The following is a 20,826-nucleotide window of genomic DNA, read 5'->3' as shown; positions in this document are numbered from 1 at the left end:
GCAATTAAAAAACGAATGACTGTAGATACTTGAAAATTTCACTGAATGTTCATATTAGCATTTTCTATACACCATAAAATGTTGAAAATATTTTGACTCTTTTTGAGCTGTTTACGGACATTGTCAGTTTTCAATTTTTTCAGTTTTTTTTTCTATAAATATCAATAAATTTTTATTTGTTGGGTAAAAAAGCGTGAAAATTTAATATAAGGCTCCTGATATATCGTTCTAATAGCAGTTGAAAAATATTAAAAATACATAGGCACAATTTTTTTTTATTAGCATTTAAAGTTCAAATTTTGACAACATTTATCAAATTTATAATTTATTAATTATTTTGTGGTTAAAAATGTATAAAATGTTTAACTTTTATGGCTAAAGATTGAAAATTTAAAACAAGGCTCCGAGTAAATAGGTTATAATATATAAATTACTTTATTCACAATAATATCATCAAATATACTTGGTAAAATCATAGGCTGACTGACCGTTTTCGCTCAGAATCGTTTTTCTTATACAATGATATTATATCATTGAATTCAAATTTAACACCATCCATTACAGTGACCCACTTGTAACCTACTGTACAGCAGAGCGACATCCACTTATCCACCTTTTTTTTATGTATATATTTTTATTTGACATAAACAATCAATACTATTTTTAGCACAATAAGTTTATATGATAAGAGAAAAATAGAAACATGAATGTTTTTAATAAGCAGCAACCCATTAGTGGCTCTTGGCTAGATATTGCTTTTAAAAAAATTTATAAAATAAAATTGAGCAATCTCTATTTGTTTTGTTTATGTTATAATTATAACCACTTGGCCCCTTAAAACAATTTTTAGTTACAGCTATGTTAATTATATTCTCGACGAGTGGTAAATTTGGCCTATACTGAAAATAATTCCTAAATACAATTCTGGATGCTAATTATAATTTCACTGAAGTCAATGTTGGTATTAGCAGATTTAGAGAGTATAGTGTTGGGAGGAGTATTCTGATTTCTGGGCCTATACAATGTGCATTTACTCCACACTAGAATGAATAACTTATAATTTATATTTTAGTGTTTTTATAATCTGAAACCTTTATGACAATTTAATATAATTGGGAATAACAAAAATAATCATTCTCTCGGAATTTCATACTTAAATCACTTTTATAATTATTAAATTGGACAACTTGTATAGAAAAAAGAAAAAAAATTATTCAGCAAGTTACTGTTTATTAATTATTTAGAAAAATGGCCAAACTGTTAAATGGTAAGATAGATATTATGCAATGCAAATGAATAATATTTGATCAATTAAATTACAAAATTATTAATTTAACTAAAATTTAATATAATTAATTAGGTATGTTTAGAATAATATTTCTTAGATAAGCAGTCAATCAGTAATGTATAAAAAGTAAATAAATTCATGAAAGAATGTTTGAATTAATATGTAACATTTAAAATCAAATTATTGTTTATTTACTAATTCTACAATTAATACTAACTGTATAATTGTTCTTATCACAACTGTATTTTAACATGTTTTTTTCTTGAGTAATTCAAATTTATTTTGTTTTAACATTTAAATATTCAGATTTTTAAAAAAAATACTGATTTAAGTTTTAAAGTAAATACAAATAGAACAATATATTATAGTTAATATTATATTAAATAGATAATATAATATAATATGATATGTTTAATTAAAAAATATTTAAGTATAAACTTCTGATACGACAATTACAAACAAACACTTTTTTTTTATATATAATATAAATCTTTATTGCCACAAATGTAATTTGAAAAAATCTTATGCATATCTCTATTAATGCTAAAAATAAAATTACAACGATAATTGTGATAGTATACCAACATATTATTATAGTTACCACAAGTCATTGGCTATAGATCTATAAACCTAATAATAGCTTAAAATAAATGTATTTTAAAAGAGTAATCTTAATTTAAAGTTAACATTTTTACAATACAAATAAATTGTTGAATTGTTAAATTCATATATACTTATGCTGTTAAAATATTACTTTTAAATAAACACTCTGAAAATGTAAACTACAATAAAAATAGAATTTTTTTTTTTAGAAAACAAGGTGCAAGGTCTTACACAGCACCTAAATTTAAATAAAATGAAATAAACCATATTAGAGAACACATAATATTATTTGGTAATGTTTGTAAAGACTGCATTATTACATTTTACACTTTTACTACATATCATAATTATGTAAGTCTTATACATATAATTATTTTATAAAATATATTCTCAAATACTTTTCTTGGTTTTAATAATGGTTATATTTTCAAGCTAAATCATATAAATATCATAACCAATAGTAAAAAGTTTCATATTATATTAAAATATGTTAGACATCTGTAGACAACCGCTTGGAAAATGTTGCTTGAATAAATCGCCTCGGTACATCAACATCTTCTTTGATGTTAACCGTCCTTTTACACACATACTTATTAGAACATTCTACGAACCCATTAGTTTCCATTAGACTTTGAAAATATTCAATCGAGAAAAAATATGACCTGCAACAATTAAAAATATATAAATAAATATTCTATAATTAATTATAAAAAAAATACTATTCACCTTGTACCATCTTGACGCATGTAAAAATTGTCTGCTATCTTGTGTCCTGGTTTGAATCTCAGTTGTGCCATGTCATAAATGCCATAGTCTCGAAATAATAATAGTCCTCCGTATTTTAGTACTTTATGAATATTTGATACAACTGTACGATGATTGTCTGGATGAATAGCTGACAATACAAATATGGCAGTTACCAAATCCAAACTATTTTCAGGTATTTTGGTGATCAATTCGTCCGTAACAATATCACAATTAAACGCATTAATAAATGATGGATCATAAGAAGGATTTGATTTCAAGCATTCGATAGCTCTTGGCGAAAAATCACATGCATAGAATATAGCATTCAATCCATCAGCAAGAAGTGGATATATAAAATTTCCAACCCCACACCCGATTTCTAATATATGTTTTTGATGAATATCATCTCCAAGTAATTCAGAAAACTCTCTGGTTGTCCAGTGCCTATCTTTAAAGAAACGATTTCCGTTGTTCTTATAGAAAATATCCCAATGTTTTTTTGAATTTTTTTCAATTTCTTGTGCTTTGAATGATGACACCATCCGTGAATTTTGTTTGGCAAGAATAGCCTGATCATGTTCACTTAATTGAACTGGGTTGGTTGTCTCTTCTTGATATCTACTATTATTATTGCTATAGTCATCCATCTAAAAATTCCATGCACAATAAAATCACATAATATATTATATACTTAAAAGTACATACTTATTCAATTATATATATATATATATATTAAATTTATAATGATAAATAATGTATAATATATATTTATTTTGTAATGAAAAATAACAAGATAAAACTTAACTTATTAAGGAAAAATAAAGCTATAAAGCAATTTGAATACATAAAAAAAAAATCCATAGTGCATTAATAAATGGCTTAATCGAATCTTACTATACTATATAATTTGGATTTAAGGCTTATCATTTTTTTAATATATTACTTTATCTGTAGTATATAATTGGCATTACAAAAGTTGTATGGAGATTTAATAACAGAAAAGTTACACTTGCAAAATAAAACCTAAAATATATTGAGATCAGGGGATTCTTTAAGAAAAAAAAATGATATTGGTTTAAAATCTTATTTAATGAGAAAAAAATATAAATTGTATGGTCGCAAACAGTAACATAAAAAAACTAAAATATTTGATAATTAATTAATTTGTTTTTAAATTACAATTTTTATATACTTGCTTTATTATAACATGAATGCATTTTTACAAATATTTATTAATCTAAGCAACCGTCACGTTTCTTATAAGAACAGAAAGGGAACTTTTAAACATCATAACATGGAATTTAATAACGTAGAAACCTGTGAGGATATTTTATTATAAAACTATATATGATAACAGAGCAATAATACTTCTATTATAATCCAGAGACTTAAGGCTACATGGTATACTTTCACCATTGTGGCACAAATTATTTTTAAAAATTAATTGTAATTACGTCACCTTTACACCCATTATTTTAGGGTGAAATTCCAATACATTGTAAATTTGTTTTAAACATGAATATATATAATTTCTTTATAGGGATATACAAATGCTTGAAAAATTATCAACTCTATAATTAAGACTAATTAATTTACTAATCTCGGTTGTCTATTAAAATGTAATAAAAATTGATAGAGAATATATATTTTGTTTCAAAAACAAGAAAAATATAATATAGGTAATTTTTTTGATTAAACTTATTGTACTGTTTTGAGACATTTTTAACATAGTTTTTATGTAGACCATTAATAAAATATTACTAAATTAAACCTTAATTTACAAAATATGAAAGAGTTGTTCTTAAAATATGGTTAATACAAACAGCATTGTGAATTTTGAAAATTAATTAAACCATGTTAACAAATTAGTTGTACGTATAATAAGGCAGAAAGTACTTGCCCTAAAAAGCAAGTTGACTTTAAAAATTAAGCTCTAAATTTGTTTGATTATATCTATAAGTATTTAAACGGTTAAATAACTTTCGTAACAAATATTACCAGATTGTACCAGGTATAAATTTCAAGAATTTTCTGGACTACAAACATATATAAATCTAACGAAAATGGGTTTAAAGTTTGACGTATTACTATTATTATTATTATTATTATTGTAGTTCCTTCTATGAATATCACAAATTAATTTGTTGTCCTTAATAAAAATATCTACACAATTAATTCTCCAAGTATTGTAAAGATGTGATCAACATAAAAAAACCTACCAATATCTACTTAATTTTAACTAAAATTTAAGTAAATTAGTGAAAACAAACGAAAAAAAATGGATACATAATAATATTTATAATTATTAATTAATTTTAGTTAAAAATGATGGCTATAGCTCCATGTCTTGTGCTTCACTTTCACTAAACTCCGACATAGATGATTCATCGCTATCTGAACCAGCATTTCCATCATCTTTGAGCGCTTCTTCAGTAGCATATTTTTTTACATATTCTTCAACACGCTTTTTATACTGTTCAGGTTTATGCAAATACAAAGCTGCAGCATCACCATTTAATGGATCTATTGGATTTGGGTAGGCAAGCAGCTGGGGCAGAAACGACTCAAAAATATTAAGCAGGTCATATAAAGCAGTCCAAGCTTGGTTGATTACATCGAGACAAACAGTACCAGATACTTCATCAATGTTTGGATGGTAAATTTTATTAATAAAGCCAATTGAAGGAGATTTAAATGGATAATGTTCAGGAAGATGAACTCGAACTTTCCATAAGCCACCTTCGTATGGAGTACCACGTGGTCCATAGAGTTTAACACAAAACTCATTCAAGCCGTTTAAAAGTGTAACCTCATGTTTGCTTTCTATCAGTTTTATGACATCTGTGTCCATACGGCGCTTGCCGGCACTAGGTGAAGACATAGCAGTTGGCAGAAGTGTATACCAAGTTTACTGAAAAATATATTTATATTTTAGGTACACGGTGATACCCATCAATTTAGAAATTACAGAATTACACTATGATTAAAATAAAACATTAAGTAGATACCTAATGTTTTAGTTTAATCTATGTATGTATTTAAAGAAAAAAAGTTATAGTAAATTGGATAGGTCATTTTGTGTTGAATTTAATAAAAATAATACAACAATTCATCATTATCGTACATATTTTACATTGAATGTTTTATTCATTTTATTAACTACCAAAATTATTATTATTATATTACCTACAGTTTTATAAAAAAAAATATTTTTCAAAACTATTTTTCTTTTGGTTAGATAAAAAAGATAAAGATTCCAACTGTAAACAAAAAAAAAAGGTGGGTAAGCAGATGTCGCTCTGCTGTACAGTAGGTGACAAGTGGGTCACTGTAATGGATGGTGTTAAATTTGAATTCAATGATATAATATCATTGTATAAGAAAAACGATTCTGAGCGAAAATGGTCAGTCAGCCTATGATATTATTGTGAATAAAGTAATTTATATATAACCTATTTACATGGAACTTCGATTCAAATTTTCAATCCTTAGCTATAAAAGTTGAACATTTGATAAATTTTGTCAAAATTTGAATTTAAATGCTTATAAAAAAAAATTGTGCCTATGTAGTTTTAATATTTTTTAACTGCTATTGTAACAATATATCAGTAGCCTTCCATTAAATTTTCACGCTTTTTTACCCAACAAATAAAATTTTATTGATATTTATAGAAAAAAAAAACAATAAAAATTGAAAACTGGCAATGTCCGTAAACCGCTCAAAAAGAGTCAAAATATTTTCAAAATTTTATGGTGTATAGAAAATGCTAATATAAACATTCAGTGAAATTTTCAAGTATTTACAGTAATTTGTTTTTTAATTACAACAAAATAAGAAAATTGTTACATGAAAAATCGAGTGAATATCAAATGTTGTAAAAATATGAATTTCAAACGCTCATAAAAATGTAATTTGACTTTCTTGTAGACATTTTTTTTTTTGATAAAGGTAGACAAACTTATGAGAAATCTTGTATTACATTTTCAAATCTTAGATTTAAAAAGAAAATTTTTTATGAATATCTAACTCAAAATAATTTACAAATTTTTATGTATTTTGTCAAGATTTAAACTTAAAAAAAAAACTGTAACCAAGGATTTTTAATATTTTCAAATGTCAAATTTGTTCAAATGCAGAATTTTGCCGGTAATAAAATATACGTTTTGCCAGACATTGTAAGAGTGGCCTTAAGTAATTTTAATATGGAATTGAAATTTTAAATATAAAATAAATAGTGACTGAAATTGGTATCATAACATAAATACTTTTGCAAACGGATTTTTATTGTATAATGGTATATCAGGATATCGAAAATCTGTACTATTTGAATTTGTCAAATCCAAATTTCACGGATTATCAAAATTTTAGGATTTTTGAAATCCGAATATGCGGATTAATGACTGATTTTTATATTCAAATATATTTGATTCTATAACATATATTTACATTATAAAAAAAAAATTATTTTACCATACATTAAAAATAATTATGAGTCACATAAAAAGCAAATCCATAAATTAGGATTTAGTTATCAGGATATTCGGATTTCATGGCCATCCCTAGTATTGTACATAAAAGTATAATATTTTTATATAGATAGTTTAGTTATATTAATCAATTTTATTTGACTGATGAAAATTATAAAGTACCTATGTAAAATATTTACAATATTTAACATTTTAGATTCTGAGTGGAACGATGAATGTATTGATTTTACAATGAAGTGTTTTATTTATTTATTTTTTTTTGTGTCTATGTACACGAAAAGTAGTCGAAATAATGCTTCGATTTTTAACTTCAGTATCTTCTTCGATTGGAATGTGAATATTGTTGGTACATTGGAGAGGTAAAAATTTATAAATTTCCAGTAATTTTCAAAAGCGCCAAGAAAAACAAAAGAAAAATTAAGGAAAAACGGAAATATTTACGCAAAATCGACTTTGGATTTTGGTGTAACTTTAAAACAAATGACCGTACATACATGAAATTTTCACTGATATATTATAATATACTTTTTATATTTGCATTTTCTAAACACGATAAAATTTTCAAAATATTTGGATTCATTTTGAACTGTTTAAGGACATTTTCAGTTTCCAATTTTTATTAGTTTTTTACATTCTGAGCGAAGAGTGACATCCACTTACCCACCTTTTTTACATTTTATTAACAAAAATTATACTGATATTTTACTTTTTGTAAAAATAAGTTTTAAATAAAACAAAACAGCGAATTGAATTTAGTGATTTAAAATACCGGGGACCAAACATCCTATCTTAATTTAATCTAAATTATTGATGAGGACGAATTGTCCGCGATTCTTTTCAGTCATAGTTGATAAATGATAAGTAAGCTATTTCTATTTTATGTTTACTATCTGTCAGATGTGAATTGTAACTAAGATCCATATCTCTTATTTATAAACATTTTATTCGTCTAACCTGATTTCATACAATATTTTATTCTACCACTGCTATTTTTATTACATTTATAGAGTTTGCAGTAAAATGTAAACTCAAATGCTCCTATAAATTTTGGTTGAAAGTATGTAATTTTATATATCCGTTATAAGCGGAGTTCAGAACTTTATTTACTAAAAAACAATGAAATATAAATAAAAAAATCTTAAATATGCAGTATCATAAAATATATTAATATGCAATAATTGTTTTAAAAAATAACTTTTACTGGAATAAACTTTAAAGTGTAACTATGCATTATATTTTGTATTATCTATTATTATAAAAAAATTCTATTTTACTATAACTATTAAATCTTTAATATGATTCAAAATTTAGATAACCATATTATAATGAATGGAGGCTCTTTATTTTTAAATTAGATTTCTTTTATAATTTATATGTTTTTTTTTTTGTCTATTTATTAACAAAATATGCATCATTACTTAGGTAATATGTATAAAACCTTTAGTACCTAAGCAGAATCAATTAATTTTATAATTTATGCAAAATTATGCAATATACATTTTTCGATTTGACGTATAAGTGTTATGAAACGAGTTTTTGTTGAAACAGATTTTTAATATGCAGCTTCCAAAGAAATATGCAAATGCAATAAGTTCCTAGCCATGTCTGTTCATATTAGTTTATTGTAGGTACCTGGGGTAGTTCAGTAGTTTAATAAAAGTTATTATTATATTTTAGTTTTAATAGGTATGAAGTTATTTAAGAAAATAACTCCAAGCAACACATTATTAGGTATTAACTAAAATATTAAATTTTAAATAATTATAGATATAGCATTATTCATTGATTAAAATATAAGTACCTAATACAAAGTTGGTATATTTTATTTAACCAACTTTATTGATACACGCATGGTAAAAATGTATTTTAAAAACAATGTAGTTACTTAAAATAAATACCCATCCATAATTTATTAAGGAAACCATGTACACCTTATCTGTAAAAATTTTAATTTTTTTAGTTTTAAAAAAAAAAAAAGATTTATTTAAACTATTACATTTTAATTAAATCACCCGATCTCAATTGGGACACAAAATAATTATTTAAAATTAAATTTAAACAACCTCAAGGACTAATATAAATCGAATATTGCTCAATAATTGGTAGGTAGGCAAGCCATACATGCGCAAACATAATGGAATAATTATGGTCGCAAGAAACCGTTTGGGTCAGTAATCATAAATCAATCGTTTCGCCAAAGTCTGGGTGAAATCATGAAAACTTTCGCGTAAACAAATAGTACGCCGTTTAAAAAATGTATACAATTCGGAAACGGAATATCGTTAAAGAAACGGCGGAACTGTCGACGGACCGAAAATGGGGTACCCAACAATCCTTTGTCCGGATGCGAGTACTTCAAGCTCGTTACACGACTATTGCGTCTTACTTACTAGTTAGTAGTTACTGGAGCGAGACCAGACAAGTCCGTCCGGGTTGTACTTGAGCTGATCGGGATCCTTGGGAATTTGGGCAATCGACTATGATTCGAACGGTCCACGAGAACAGATTGCCAAGCAGCCACGACAAGCGAACACGAACAGTAGACGGGAAAAGTCGTAGAGTCAAAATATGAATATCCACTCCGACTTTTGATTATGACGAATTAATTCTGACAAGGTAGAAATGAGCCAATAATATTGAATGCAAAACAGCCATTAGAACATCTGTGAGCTCAATAATAATAATAATAATAATAATAATAATAAAAATGAAAGAAAAGAAAATGTCATGCGCACAACTCGTTATCTGATAGCGATCAGCTGATCCACCTACGACTGATGGTACGCGGTTAATTTGAATTATTATAAGAAATCCGTAAATCTGTTGGCTCACATATTTAGCCGTTTAGAGTCCGTGGACATATTTTCACTCATAGACCTCCTAATACAGCCTATGATTTCACATATCATCGCCGCGCTGGATTAAACAAGTCAACATATTCAAAAATAATCGTAGAAAGGAAAATAATATATTATTGGTTCTAAATAAATATTGTTTGTATGCACTGCAGATATACACCACTACATAAGCTCTATTGGTGAAACTAGAGGATGTCTAGTCAATTTTAGTATTCTTCATTTGGCTATTTTCAAAAGGTTACAATTGACATAGTTTGTTTATTTTAATTAAAACAATACTACTTATACTATCAAATGGTGTTATTGCATGATGATTTATTTTTATGTTAATAATATGTTACGATTTCACAAAAATGTACACATTATAGAGCATATCAACGGTCTGTAAAATTATAATTTATTATTATATACACCACTCACAAACATGTTGTTTATTAATAATAATCAACATTTTTTATTTTTTAAATATATGTTAATATTATATTATAATGCTTTGTCATTCGTTCAATATATTCTCTAAATATGTTTAATAAGTATTTCAAACATAAGTAATTGGTATATAATATGCTGGTTGATTTTTTTTTTTTGCTGTTTTTTGGAATGTGGTTATATTAACATTTTTTCATATTCTAATTAATTTGCTTTATTGCCTTAAATAATGACATTTTTTAATCTTTGTTATGTAAATGTACTGGTTTCTAAGTCTTAAATACCTAATAATGAAATGGATAATATGTACAAATCGTATTAACTATTGCAAACTATATTGAGTCATTTTTCCATTGTTACTTTTGATAACTTAAAATTAAACTACCAGAGAGGCAATCAGTAGTACTAACCATCACTAACACCTCATAATGATGCTGTTCTAAAATTAAATTTAAAACTTAAAATAATATTTAAAAAAAGTTGGTAAGTCGATGTCGCTCTGCTGTTCAGTATGTTACAAGTGGGTCACTGTAATGGATGGTGTTAAATTTGAACTCAATGATATAGTATCAGAAAAATGATTCTGAGCAAAATTATTGTGAATAAAGTAATTAATATATTTACCTATTTATTTGGAGCATTTTTTTAAATTTTCAATCCTTAGCTATAAACATTTTATACATTTTTAACTATAAAATAATTATTAAATTTGATAAATGTTGTCAAAATTTGAACTTTAAATGCTTATAAAAAAAAATTGTGCACATGTATTTTTAATATTTTTCAACTGCTATTGTAACAATATATTAGGAGCCATGCATTAAATTTTCACGCTTTTTTACCCAACAAATAAAATTTTATTGATATTGATGGAAAATAAAAACCAAAAAAATTGAAAACTGACAATGCCCGTAAACAGCCCAAATTGATTCAAAATATTTTCAAAATTGTATGGTGTATAGAAAATGAAAATATTAACATTCAGTAAAATTTTCATGTATCTACAGTTATAAGTTTTTGAATAACAATAAAATAACAAAACCTCTAAATGAGAAATCAAGTGAATATCCAATATTGTAAAAATATGAATTTCAAATGCTCATAAAAATTTAATTTGATTTGCTTGTAGATATTTTTTTTTTTTTGTAAAGGTAGACAAACTTATGAGAAATCTTGTTTTACATTTTCAAATCTTAGATTTAAAAAGAAAAATTTTTACGAATTCTCAACTCAAAATAATTTGCTAATTTTCATGATTTTTCCGTATTTTGTCAAGATTAACTTTAAATGCGTATAAATAAAAACCGTGATCAAGGATTTTTAATATTTTTCAAATGACCTTGTATTAAATTGTCAAGTTTTTTACTCAACAAATAAAGTTTTATTGACATTCATAGAAAAAAAGAATAAAATTGGAAACAAAAAAAATTCAAAACAAATCAAAATATTTTTAAAATTTTATCGTGTAAAGAAAATGTAAATATAAACAACCAGTGAAAATTTCATATATATACGTTTGTTGGTTTTAGAGTTACACCAAAAACCAAAATCGATTTTGAGGAAAACCTATTTTTGCGTAAAAATTCCCGTTTTTCTTTAATTTGTATGTCGTTTTTCCTGGCGCTTTTAAATTTTTTTGGGAATTTTAAATTTAGACCTCTCTAATGTTCACTTTCCCATAGAACAAGATACTGAAGTTGAAAATCGAAGCATTATTTCAACTACTTATCGTGTACATAGTTTCACTCAGAATCTAAAATATGTAATTTAGTATACAAAACCAACATTTATTTATTACAGTTTATGTCAGTTTTTTATTACATTATTGAAAATTTAATTTTAAAAGCTCTTCTGGGCAACCGTTTGTAAACTTAAATTTATAACTTCTTTAAATGTTAAAAAAAAAAGGTAACAATATAAATGCCAGCAAATAGACAAACATCCATATAATTTTTAGTAAAATTATATATTATTATTAATATAATGTACATTTATTGATTACATTTTTTAACCTATAGAAATTTTTTAATTTTCTCATGAAAAGGTTAGTATTGAAATTAATAATTATGATAAAAATAGTATGTACCTTTATGTACTAAACAGAAATTTGAATAACTTAGATTTGGAGATATTTTATTCATAGTAATTAGAGTTAATATTAACTACGTATATAAATATATATAATTATATAGTAATTGGAGGTGATATCAACTATGTATTTAAATATACATATTTATAGTCTGTATAAATTAATTAAATAAACACACTCAAGTCTCTAGATGTATCATCACTACTAGAACTTCCAGATGTCAATGTTTCTTCTTTCACTTTAACAATTGTATTATCTTCTTTACTTTTTTCCTTCAATTTATCTTGCTTATGCTTGTGTTCATGTTTGTGTTTATGTTTGTGCTTATGTTTTTTTTTGTCTTTCTTCTTTTTCTTACTCTAAAAAAAGTTATGAAATAGTTATTTAACTTTTCATCAGAATAAACATTTAAATTTAACATACAGAATTACTGGTTCCGTCTATTTTACTATGATGATGGTGATGGTGATGATGGTGATGATGATGGTGTTTATTTTCACTTTGTACAACTACAGGTTTATTGGACTGATCTTCAGGTTTTACATTAAACATTCCTGGTTCAAAACCAACCGGTCCAGTAGAATTGGATATCATAATTCCAGGAAGTGAAGCAGAATTTTCAGAGAAATAACCTGTTTTGGACTTGTTTTCATTCAATTCAAATGACGACCTGGTATTTGAAACTAAATTGACTTCTTGAAGTTCATTAATTAACTCTTCACTTTCTTTTTTGACCTCAGCCTTAAACATAATTAAAATCAAACAAATTAAGTGAAATATAGTCATGGAGCAGTAAAACAATTTTACAATTTAAATTAAACTTTACCTTAATTTTTTTATCAAAATGTAAATGATCACCAAATTCATTTTCTAAATTATCACTTTCCACTTTTAGCTGATCAACAATTTCTGGAACATCTAATTCTCCTTCATCAATAAGTCGTTTGATACCACGTTCACTATTAGAATTATTATCTGGTTCAACAATAATATTTGGAAGAGTACAAGATTTTGCCTAATATACACAAAAATTAATTACATTTTCAACATAGTTGTTATTTTTTTATTAATAAAATAAAATTTAACCTCTACTTCAACTTTGATTGGCTTGTACAATGCCGCAACTTCAGCACGTAAAATTTTTTGACGTCCAAATAAAGTATAATATAAGTCAACAAAATTACACCGCAATGTAGTATCATAAGATAACAATGAACTAAAACAGTAAATTACATTTAACATTTTAGATTTTGAGTGGAACGATGAATGTATTGCTTTTACAATGATGTGTGATTTTTTTTTTTTTTTTTGTGTGTCAGTGTACACGATAAGTAGTTGAACTAATGCTTTGATTTTCAACTTCAGTATCTTGTTCGAATGGAAAAGTGAATATTGTTGGTGCATTAAGGAGGTCAAAATTGAAAATTCCGAATAGTTTTCAAAAGCGCCGGGAAAAACCAGATAAAAACTAAGGAAAAATGGGAATTTTTACGCAAAATTGATTTTGGTTTTTGGTGTAACTCTAAAATACATACATTTAAAATACATTACAGTGACCCACTTGTAACCTACTGTACAGAAGAGACATCCACTTACCCACTTTTTTCTTTTTAAGTTTGTAATTTATTTTTAGGTTCTGAGTGTAATGGTTTTACAAGGAATAAAGATGCGTTTAACTTTTGTGTGTCTTTATTCTTTCTGGAAGAATCTAGTATCTATGGTACTTCAAAAGTTTAAAATGTATAAGTCATAACTCAAAATTAATAAGTAAAATTTTCATCAAGTATTTTTAATAGCATTTTCTGAACATGATAAGATTTAAAAAATATTTTGATTTGTCTATAATTTCATCAAATAATAAAACTTTCATTCAAATTTTTCTTAGTATTCCGGTATTTAGATGCCCCTCCTTCCCAAACATTTGCTGCTCGGGGCAAGTGCCCTTAAAACCGTCTATCTAATCCGGCCCTGCATATTTGTATGTACTTACTTGATAAGTTTCCATAAGTGATGAGACAGATAATCATTGTTTAATCGATTATTTGGTTTTTTAGGTGTAAATGGTGGATTTTTACACAACATGCGAACAAGCTCATTCCTAACTTTTGGATCTGGATCACTGTCTGCTATGTCTATAAGATACTTTAAATCATCCCAACGCCCATCTAAGCAAGTGAAATCAACTAAAGCTTCTAATGCACAAAGTCTTACTCCTAAAAAAAAAAGTATTAAAACAAGTATTAATAATAAATACTCCAATTAAATTCAAACCAATGAAATTTCCGTAAGATGAGTAAGAACGAAATATATTAGGGTTATTTGGTAAATGACCAAATTTTTGTAATTTTCTGATTGCTTTTAAACAGGTAATTGTTATAGGATATTTGTAAGTCTGCAGACGTTTTTCCAAGTTTAAGTGCTGTGTAATCTCTTCAAGTATTAATTTTGAATCCCCAGAGAGTGAATCTGCAGTAATATCACAGCTAAAAAAATAATGTATTTTAAGTTATGCAATGATAAAATTAAGAATATTTAAATAATTTAAGTACTTTAGGCGATTTATTTTCAAAAACTATAATTCAATTTTGTTACTTACGCTTTTTGCATTAAAGATATAACTGGCGTAATTGTTGCACCAAGAGCATCAATTAGTGAAGCTCTATAATAATTATCAGAGTATCTATTTTTACTATTATCATTGTACTTGAATAGATCTAGTATGAATTTCAAGATTTCAGGGGGACAAATTCCATGAGAATTTCTCAAACCAGCCATTGCAATTGGAATTGTCTAAGACAAACAATTTCAAATTAGGTATTTAAAAGATTATTATTTAATGCAAGTACCTTCTGTAGATAGTAATGTTGTAGATTTGAGAAATTATTTTGTTTTATTATATGCGGACATGAAAATGAACCAAACATTTTTTTAAATGTTGCTAACATTGCTGGAGGTCCAGTCCAATTAGTGACCATTGCATTTGCAATCTATAATCAGAAAAATAGGTTGATAGTTATCATGCATAATAGGCAATTAGACATTTGTAATTAGTAATTACAGTATGAAGTTAGCTTAGTTACCTTAGTTAAACAGTGAGCAGCTTTACACCGCACATGAATATACACTTGTTCGTTTTCAATAATATCACATAAAGCATTACGTGTAGCAATTGTAGGAAATTTATCAAGAGCTACCACTGCTTCCATTTGGGCAGTTACATCTTTTTCATGTCGCAATTGGTAATTCCACTGGTACTCAGGTTGTTCTATAATACAACTGCGTAAAATAGTCATCTCAGGATCTAATCGAATCCATAATACTGGTGAGTCATTACTGAAATAAAATATAATACAATTAGTTGTTACAATATGTTTGTATAATATTAATAATGTATAATAAATTATTTAATGTTTACTTACTCCATAGCATTTAAATCAATATCTACTTCATCCCCCGTACACAAAGGAATTTTCTTTTTCTTATTACGCCTACTTTTTGAATGACAGGTAATATCTGCTCGAGCTACATTACCTTCAACTTGCAAAGTATGTTTAAATGGACCATCTAATTCTTGAATGCTAACTAATAATGGGCCAACATATTTACGAATACCTCGTTGACAAACAGCATCTTGTTTAATTTCTAATTCCAATGTATTCCTAAAACAGATCTAATATGTAAAATAAGTAATTAAATTTAAATAATAGTACTAAACCTTTTTCTATTAAACACAAAAGTACAAGTAAATTTAGCGTGACCACCAGTTCTAACCCATTGATCAATAAATACAGACATATCGATGCCTGATACAGTAAAAATAGTCTTGTTAAATATATTTGTACTGATTAACATGTGGCCCCATAAACCTGAGTTCATTGGATTTTGAGATGCATTGCTTGCTAAAGATAAATGCTTGTTCAAAACCTATAAAAATAATAATTTTATGAACAAAGGTAATATACCTATATTTTATTCAAAATAAGACCGTGACCAGGCGACCGAGTTGTGCGCATGGGCATGACTTTTGTTCCATAGTAGCACCCAACGCGTCGCCGTAGTGGGGACGGTGTCTGACTATATGTCTGATCGCCACCCAACAAAACTGGTCGCCGCCTGGACATGGTCTTATTTTGAATAGAGTATAAAATATATTCAAAATGTTTAATGTTAATATATTATATTTTAATTTATAAAAAGCTGAAGTTAATTGTAAAAAATAAATGAATTGAATAGTAATTTTAATCAATGACAATAATAATTTGAAGTACATTACAATTTATGTTAGATTAGATTATATTAAAATTCTACCTGCAACAATAATGAATAGCCGATTCGATTTTCTAACATTCTTAATACAAGATGTGCCTTTTTAGTCATGTAATGAAAATAACGAGGTGATATTGTGTGTAAGCTACGAGTAGAGAAATAAAAATTTGAGGTTTCATTAGTATTTTGCACATTATTAAAAGATAAAGAAAATCCAGGGTTAGAAGTTCCTCCTGGACTGACAAGACCACTACTTGTTGGAGCAGGTTGTTGGGTTGGATCTAATACTATAGGTCCAATTTCTTCTTCATATCGTACCAAACTTGTTAATTCCTGCATTAATAATATCAATAATTTCAATAAATTAATCAAATGACAAATTTATGAACAAAATAATTTTAAAGATACACACATTGTGAATCCATTCACGATAAGAATTATTGCCAAAACATTTTTTTGCAAAAAGACCAGACATGTATAATGCTATACCGCACGTTAGCCACCAATCAGACCAATTTTGAGTAGAAATAAAACAACCAAAAAATTGCTCTGCCATAACTTGTGCCAAGATTTTCTTAGAAATATACACTTGATCAATAATTTGTTTTGGATGTAGAAGATTAACACTGCAAAAAGTGTTTATTGGTAATAATTAACAAAAGTCTAGAATTTTACTTTCATAAATTTCAAATACTTAACCTCATGATGCCCATTGATGCATACGATGCATAATCTGTAGGAGTTTCATCAACAAATACTTGTTTATAACAACTATAAGGATAACCGTTAGATAATGTATCTTCATAAAATTCTAATGCTTCATGGGTGTACTTTGCAGCTGTAGGTAGAAGTTCAGAAAGCCCCGGCAAACAGAAGTGAGTTATAATATGCATGGTTGGGTCCACATAAATTTCAAAAGGTCTAAAGTATATATATTATTTAATATCACCCTAAGATTTTAATTATTTTTAAATAGTTACCCCACTGCTAAGGCTATATTTGGTGCACAAGTGGGCATTGATAAACTATAATAATATGTTTTACGCCTTAAATCAGGAGCTGCAACAACTTCAATTAAATCTCCACAAGATACTGCCGTCATATTTTCATCAACTGTAAATTCTAAATCCCATGTACACGGTTCTGCATAACTATCGACACACGGAAACCATAGTCGAGATGAGTTTTCAAAACACATAGTAAACATATGAGCTCGTCTCTAAACGTAAACAAAGCCATATTTTAAAACAAAATATAAATATTTTATATCATTATATAAAATTTTTAATATTTATACCTCAACTAAAGATCCATCTCCTTCTGGAATAACAAAATGGACACCTCCACTAGGCTGCTCCAAAGAATATTCTACACTTATTTTAATACTTGTTCCATCACTCACAGATGTTGTAACTTCTGCAGGTAGACTTATAACTAATTCTCCATTATTGTTATCGGGTTCAGTTATCTGAGCAGCATTTAAATGAGACGTAGAAAATGCGGTTAATGTAGGTCTAAAAAGAAATAGAAATTACATTTATACAACTACAAAAAAAATTACCTACTAGAAATTAAATATTTAAATTGTAGGTGAATGCTTACTCTTCATCTTTATTTTGAGTAATGTCAACAAATGGATCAAAATATTGAAAAGGAACTTCAATATTTTCATTGACAGTTACACGATATATACGACATTGTTTTGCGTTTAGTTTTATAAATTGAAGATTATTTTTCAATGGTATAATTGTTAGCTCTACCATTCCCTAAAGCAAAATAATAAAATTGTACATACCAAATTATAAAATTATTGTTCCAAAAATAAACAAATAATAATATTTATACTTATTTACCAGTATATTTTTTCGTTGAAAACTAATGCCCGTCAAACTAACCAATTGATGGGCTGTAAAATTTTTAAAACATTAATATTATTAATATATATATACCTAATTGTTTAAAATAATTAAAATAATTTTCAATTCTATAAATATGTGACTATTTTAGTTTATTAGAGTGATTAACAAATCTAATAAATTAATGTTGTAATATGATTAGATAATAAGAACTTTGGAAATTACACAAGTTCAATTTAATTTAGTATTGATTGATGAAATCAATTTTCAAAAAAATATTGCCGATGTGAGAATTGCTCTACATTTTTAATTAATCAGAAATTGTATTTTATAGTAAATTAGGTTAAGAGGATCAAGGCATAAGTTCATTTTAAAATCTCCTTCGAGAAATTAAAACCCATATTGGGCCAATTTAGCAGATTCAACACAAATTTGCGCTCTTAATAAAACAGTAAAATTGTGTCATTGGAGGTGACAACAATTTCGATGACAAAATACTTATAGTTTATAAGGCCTTGCGGTGTCTCCTGTTTTATCCTTCTTCATGGTGTTTGTTGTGTATGATTTTGATTTTTTTGTTGTTTTGTGGTATGATCGATGACTACAGCACTAAGCAACTAAGGGGCCGTTGTCGGCACATCATTCGTCAGTAATGAATTAAAAAATACATATTAGGTACACACGCACAAAACGTTAAAGATGTCGTTAGAACCTAGATATAAGTCACTAGTCACACAGTGTTATAACAAATACTATAAACGATTTATAGTATTTGATAATAATTATTAATCGTCTGAAATTTGAACGAATATCGTAACATTTAAAAATCTAGACAAACCACAGCCTGTGGATTTTTTACTATAAAAAGACGTAATAACAACTATAAACTAATGAACTAAGTTAACAACCGTCAATTACTCAGTAGTACAACTATTTACTGAGTCAGTACTCAAAAGAGTCAAAACTTAACAACTCTAATAGAGTTACTCTATGGTGACGGTCTATTATCTTTTATCACGTCATAATATCTTCTTCAAACATCCAGAGCCGTTAAATGCATACGAACAAGTGTCGCAAATGTACAGTAGTAATTATTGTTGTGAGATCAAAACGTAAAATAGTAAATACCACGGCTATCTTTAATCGTGGTAAATACCAATATTAACCATTATTAGTTTATAAGCTGGCGACCAATCATAGCGCAGCCGACACTTGCCAGGGGGGTCTTACCATAGATCATATACCATAAATGGAGCCACAACTTATTAAATCAATACAAAAAAATGTTGCCGATATCAGCGACAAGTCGCCGAATTAGGTGACTCGTCGCTATATCAGCAACAAAATCATACGCTGTAGCTACATCCATAGTATAGAAAATCAAAATATATCGAAAAGAGCTCTGAGCTATTCGCCCGATCTTTTCGATTGATTTGAGAATAGGCCCCCAGATTCTTAAACAGAAAATACTATTCACAATAATTAGCTCATTAAAGAATGATAATACAGAGGGCACCTGTAAAAAGTCCGAAACATAAAAAGTCAACTTTAAAAAAGTCTGTGGTGAAAAATTCCGGTACATATAATTAGGGAAAAGAAAATATTATATTGTGTGGCAAGGGCGGGAGGTGAGCTATTTCAGTCGCGGCGACGTGTGCAGCATGAACCGCAGGCGAGGGCTGCATTTCGCCCAAGACTGAAATTGCCTTCCCGCATGAGCCACACATACTATTTTTTGTCACGCCTCTGCATCCATCTATCACGGCAAAGATAATGCAATAAAGATAAAGATAAATGAAGATAAATGAAGATAAATAAATAAATAAAGATCTATGCAATAGCTATAGGCCATAATTCTACGACAACAATATTTCATGAAAGAAACGATTTGGTTTTATTTATTTTGAGCATCACGCATTATAATATGAATATAAGATGTAACCAAAAGCTTATGTTTCGTAAGGACAAGCCCGGATTAACGATCAATTGGGCCCCGGGACACCATACACTTAATGGGCCCCCTTTCAACTTTAACTTCAAAATAATTGTATCATTACATATTAACGACTTTATATTATTGTATAATTTTTTACTATACAAAAAATTTACAGAATGTATCCTATGTCATTGAACGCGGGAAGGTTAGGTTAGGTACACACAATTTTTTTTCTATTTTTTTTTTTTGCAAAATCCCAGGTTTTT

General features: G+C 27.1%; 3 protein-coding genes across 3 annotated transcripts; all 3 read right to left on the bottom strand.

Moving 5' to 3' along the window:
* Positions 1-1,754: 1,754 nt before the first annotated feature.
* On the bottom strand, positions 1,755-9,657 carry LOC132940782 (tRNA N(3)-methylcytidine methyltransferase METTL6). Its single transcript, XM_061008524.1, has 3 exons — positions 9,517-9,657; positions 2,618-3,285; positions 1,755-2,553 (listed from the first exon to the last, which is right to left on the bottom strand). The coding sequence occupies exons 2-3, from the start codon at positions 3,283-3,285 to the stop codon at positions 2,382-2,384; spliced, it is 840 nt and encodes a 279-aa protein (XP_060864507.1). The 5' UTR covers positions 9,517-9,657; the 3' UTR covers positions 1,755-2,381.
* Positions 3,709-9,657, bottom strand: LOC132940783 (ubiquitin-conjugating enzyme E2 H). The gene is made up of 2 exons (XM_061008526.1): positions 9,517-9,657; positions 3,709-5,549 (listed from the first exon to the last, which is right to left on the bottom strand). Exon 2 carries the CDS (start codon positions 5,517-5,519, stop codon positions 4,971-4,973), a length of 549 nt encoding a protein of 182 aa, XP_060864509.1. The 5' UTR covers positions 5,520-5,549; positions 9,517-9,657; the 3' UTR covers positions 3,709-4,970.
* Positions 9,658-12,360: 2,703 nt separating this feature from the next.
* On the bottom strand, positions 12,361-19,613 carry LOC132941338 (transcription initiation factor TFIID subunit 2). Its single transcript, XM_061009353.1, has 19 exons — positions 19,127-19,613; positions 18,622-18,676; positions 18,371-18,534; positions 18,066-18,282; positions 17,749-17,987; positions 17,468-17,689; positions 17,181-17,394; positions 16,811-17,101; positions 16,218-16,426; positions 15,922-16,161; positions 15,583-15,835; positions 15,349-15,489; positions 15,099-15,292; positions 14,774-14,985; positions 14,493-14,715; positions 13,589-13,718; positions 13,329-13,517; positions 12,926-13,243; positions 12,361-12,861 (listed from the first exon to the last, which is right to left on the bottom strand). Exons 1-19 carry the CDS (start codon positions 19,168-19,170, stop codon positions 12,667-12,669), a joined length of 3,750 nt encoding a protein of 1,249 aa, XP_060865336.1. The 5' UTR covers positions 19,171-19,613; the 3' UTR covers positions 12,361-12,666.
* Positions 19,614-20,826: the final 1,213 nt, after the last annotated feature.

This window comes from Metopolophium dirhodum, chromosome 3, assembly GCF_019925205.1.
Source record: "Metopolophium dirhodum isolate CAU chromosome 3, ASM1992520v1, whole genome shotgun sequence".
Taxonomy (NCBI): domain Eukaryota; kingdom Metazoa; phylum Arthropoda; class Insecta; order Hemiptera; family Aphididae; genus Metopolophium; species Metopolophium dirhodum.
The sequence above is the reverse complement of the archived record's forward strand: the minus strand, read 5'-3'. Positions and strand labels throughout refer to the sequence as shown.

Excerpts from the sequence above, each read along its gene's own strand:
- LOC132940782 (XM_061008524.1), bottom strand. The coding sequence starts at position 3,285 with ATGGATGACTATAGCAATAATAATAGTAGATATCAAGAAGAGACAACC. Across the intron at positions 2,554-2,617 it reads ATGCGTCAAGATGGTACAAG|GTCATATTTTTTCTCGATTG; the intron begins GTGAATAGTATT and ends TAATTGTTGCAG.
- LOC132941338 (XM_061009353.1), bottom strand. The coding sequence starts at position 19,170 with ATGAAGAAGGATAAAACAGGAGACACCGCAAGGCCTTATAAACT. Across the intron at positions 17,395-17,467 it reads GCATCAATGGGCATCATGAG|TGTTAATCTTCTACATCCAA; the intron begins GTTAAGTATTTG and ends CACTTTTTGCAG. Across the intron at positions 16,162-16,217 it reads TTTGTGTTTAATAGAAAAAG|GAATACATTGGAATTAGAAA; the intron begins GTTTAGTACTAT and ends GATCTGTTTTAG.
- LOC132940783 (XM_061008526.1), bottom strand. The coding sequence starts at position 5,519 with ATGTCTTCACCTAGTGCCGGCAAGCGCCGTATGGACACAGATGTCATA.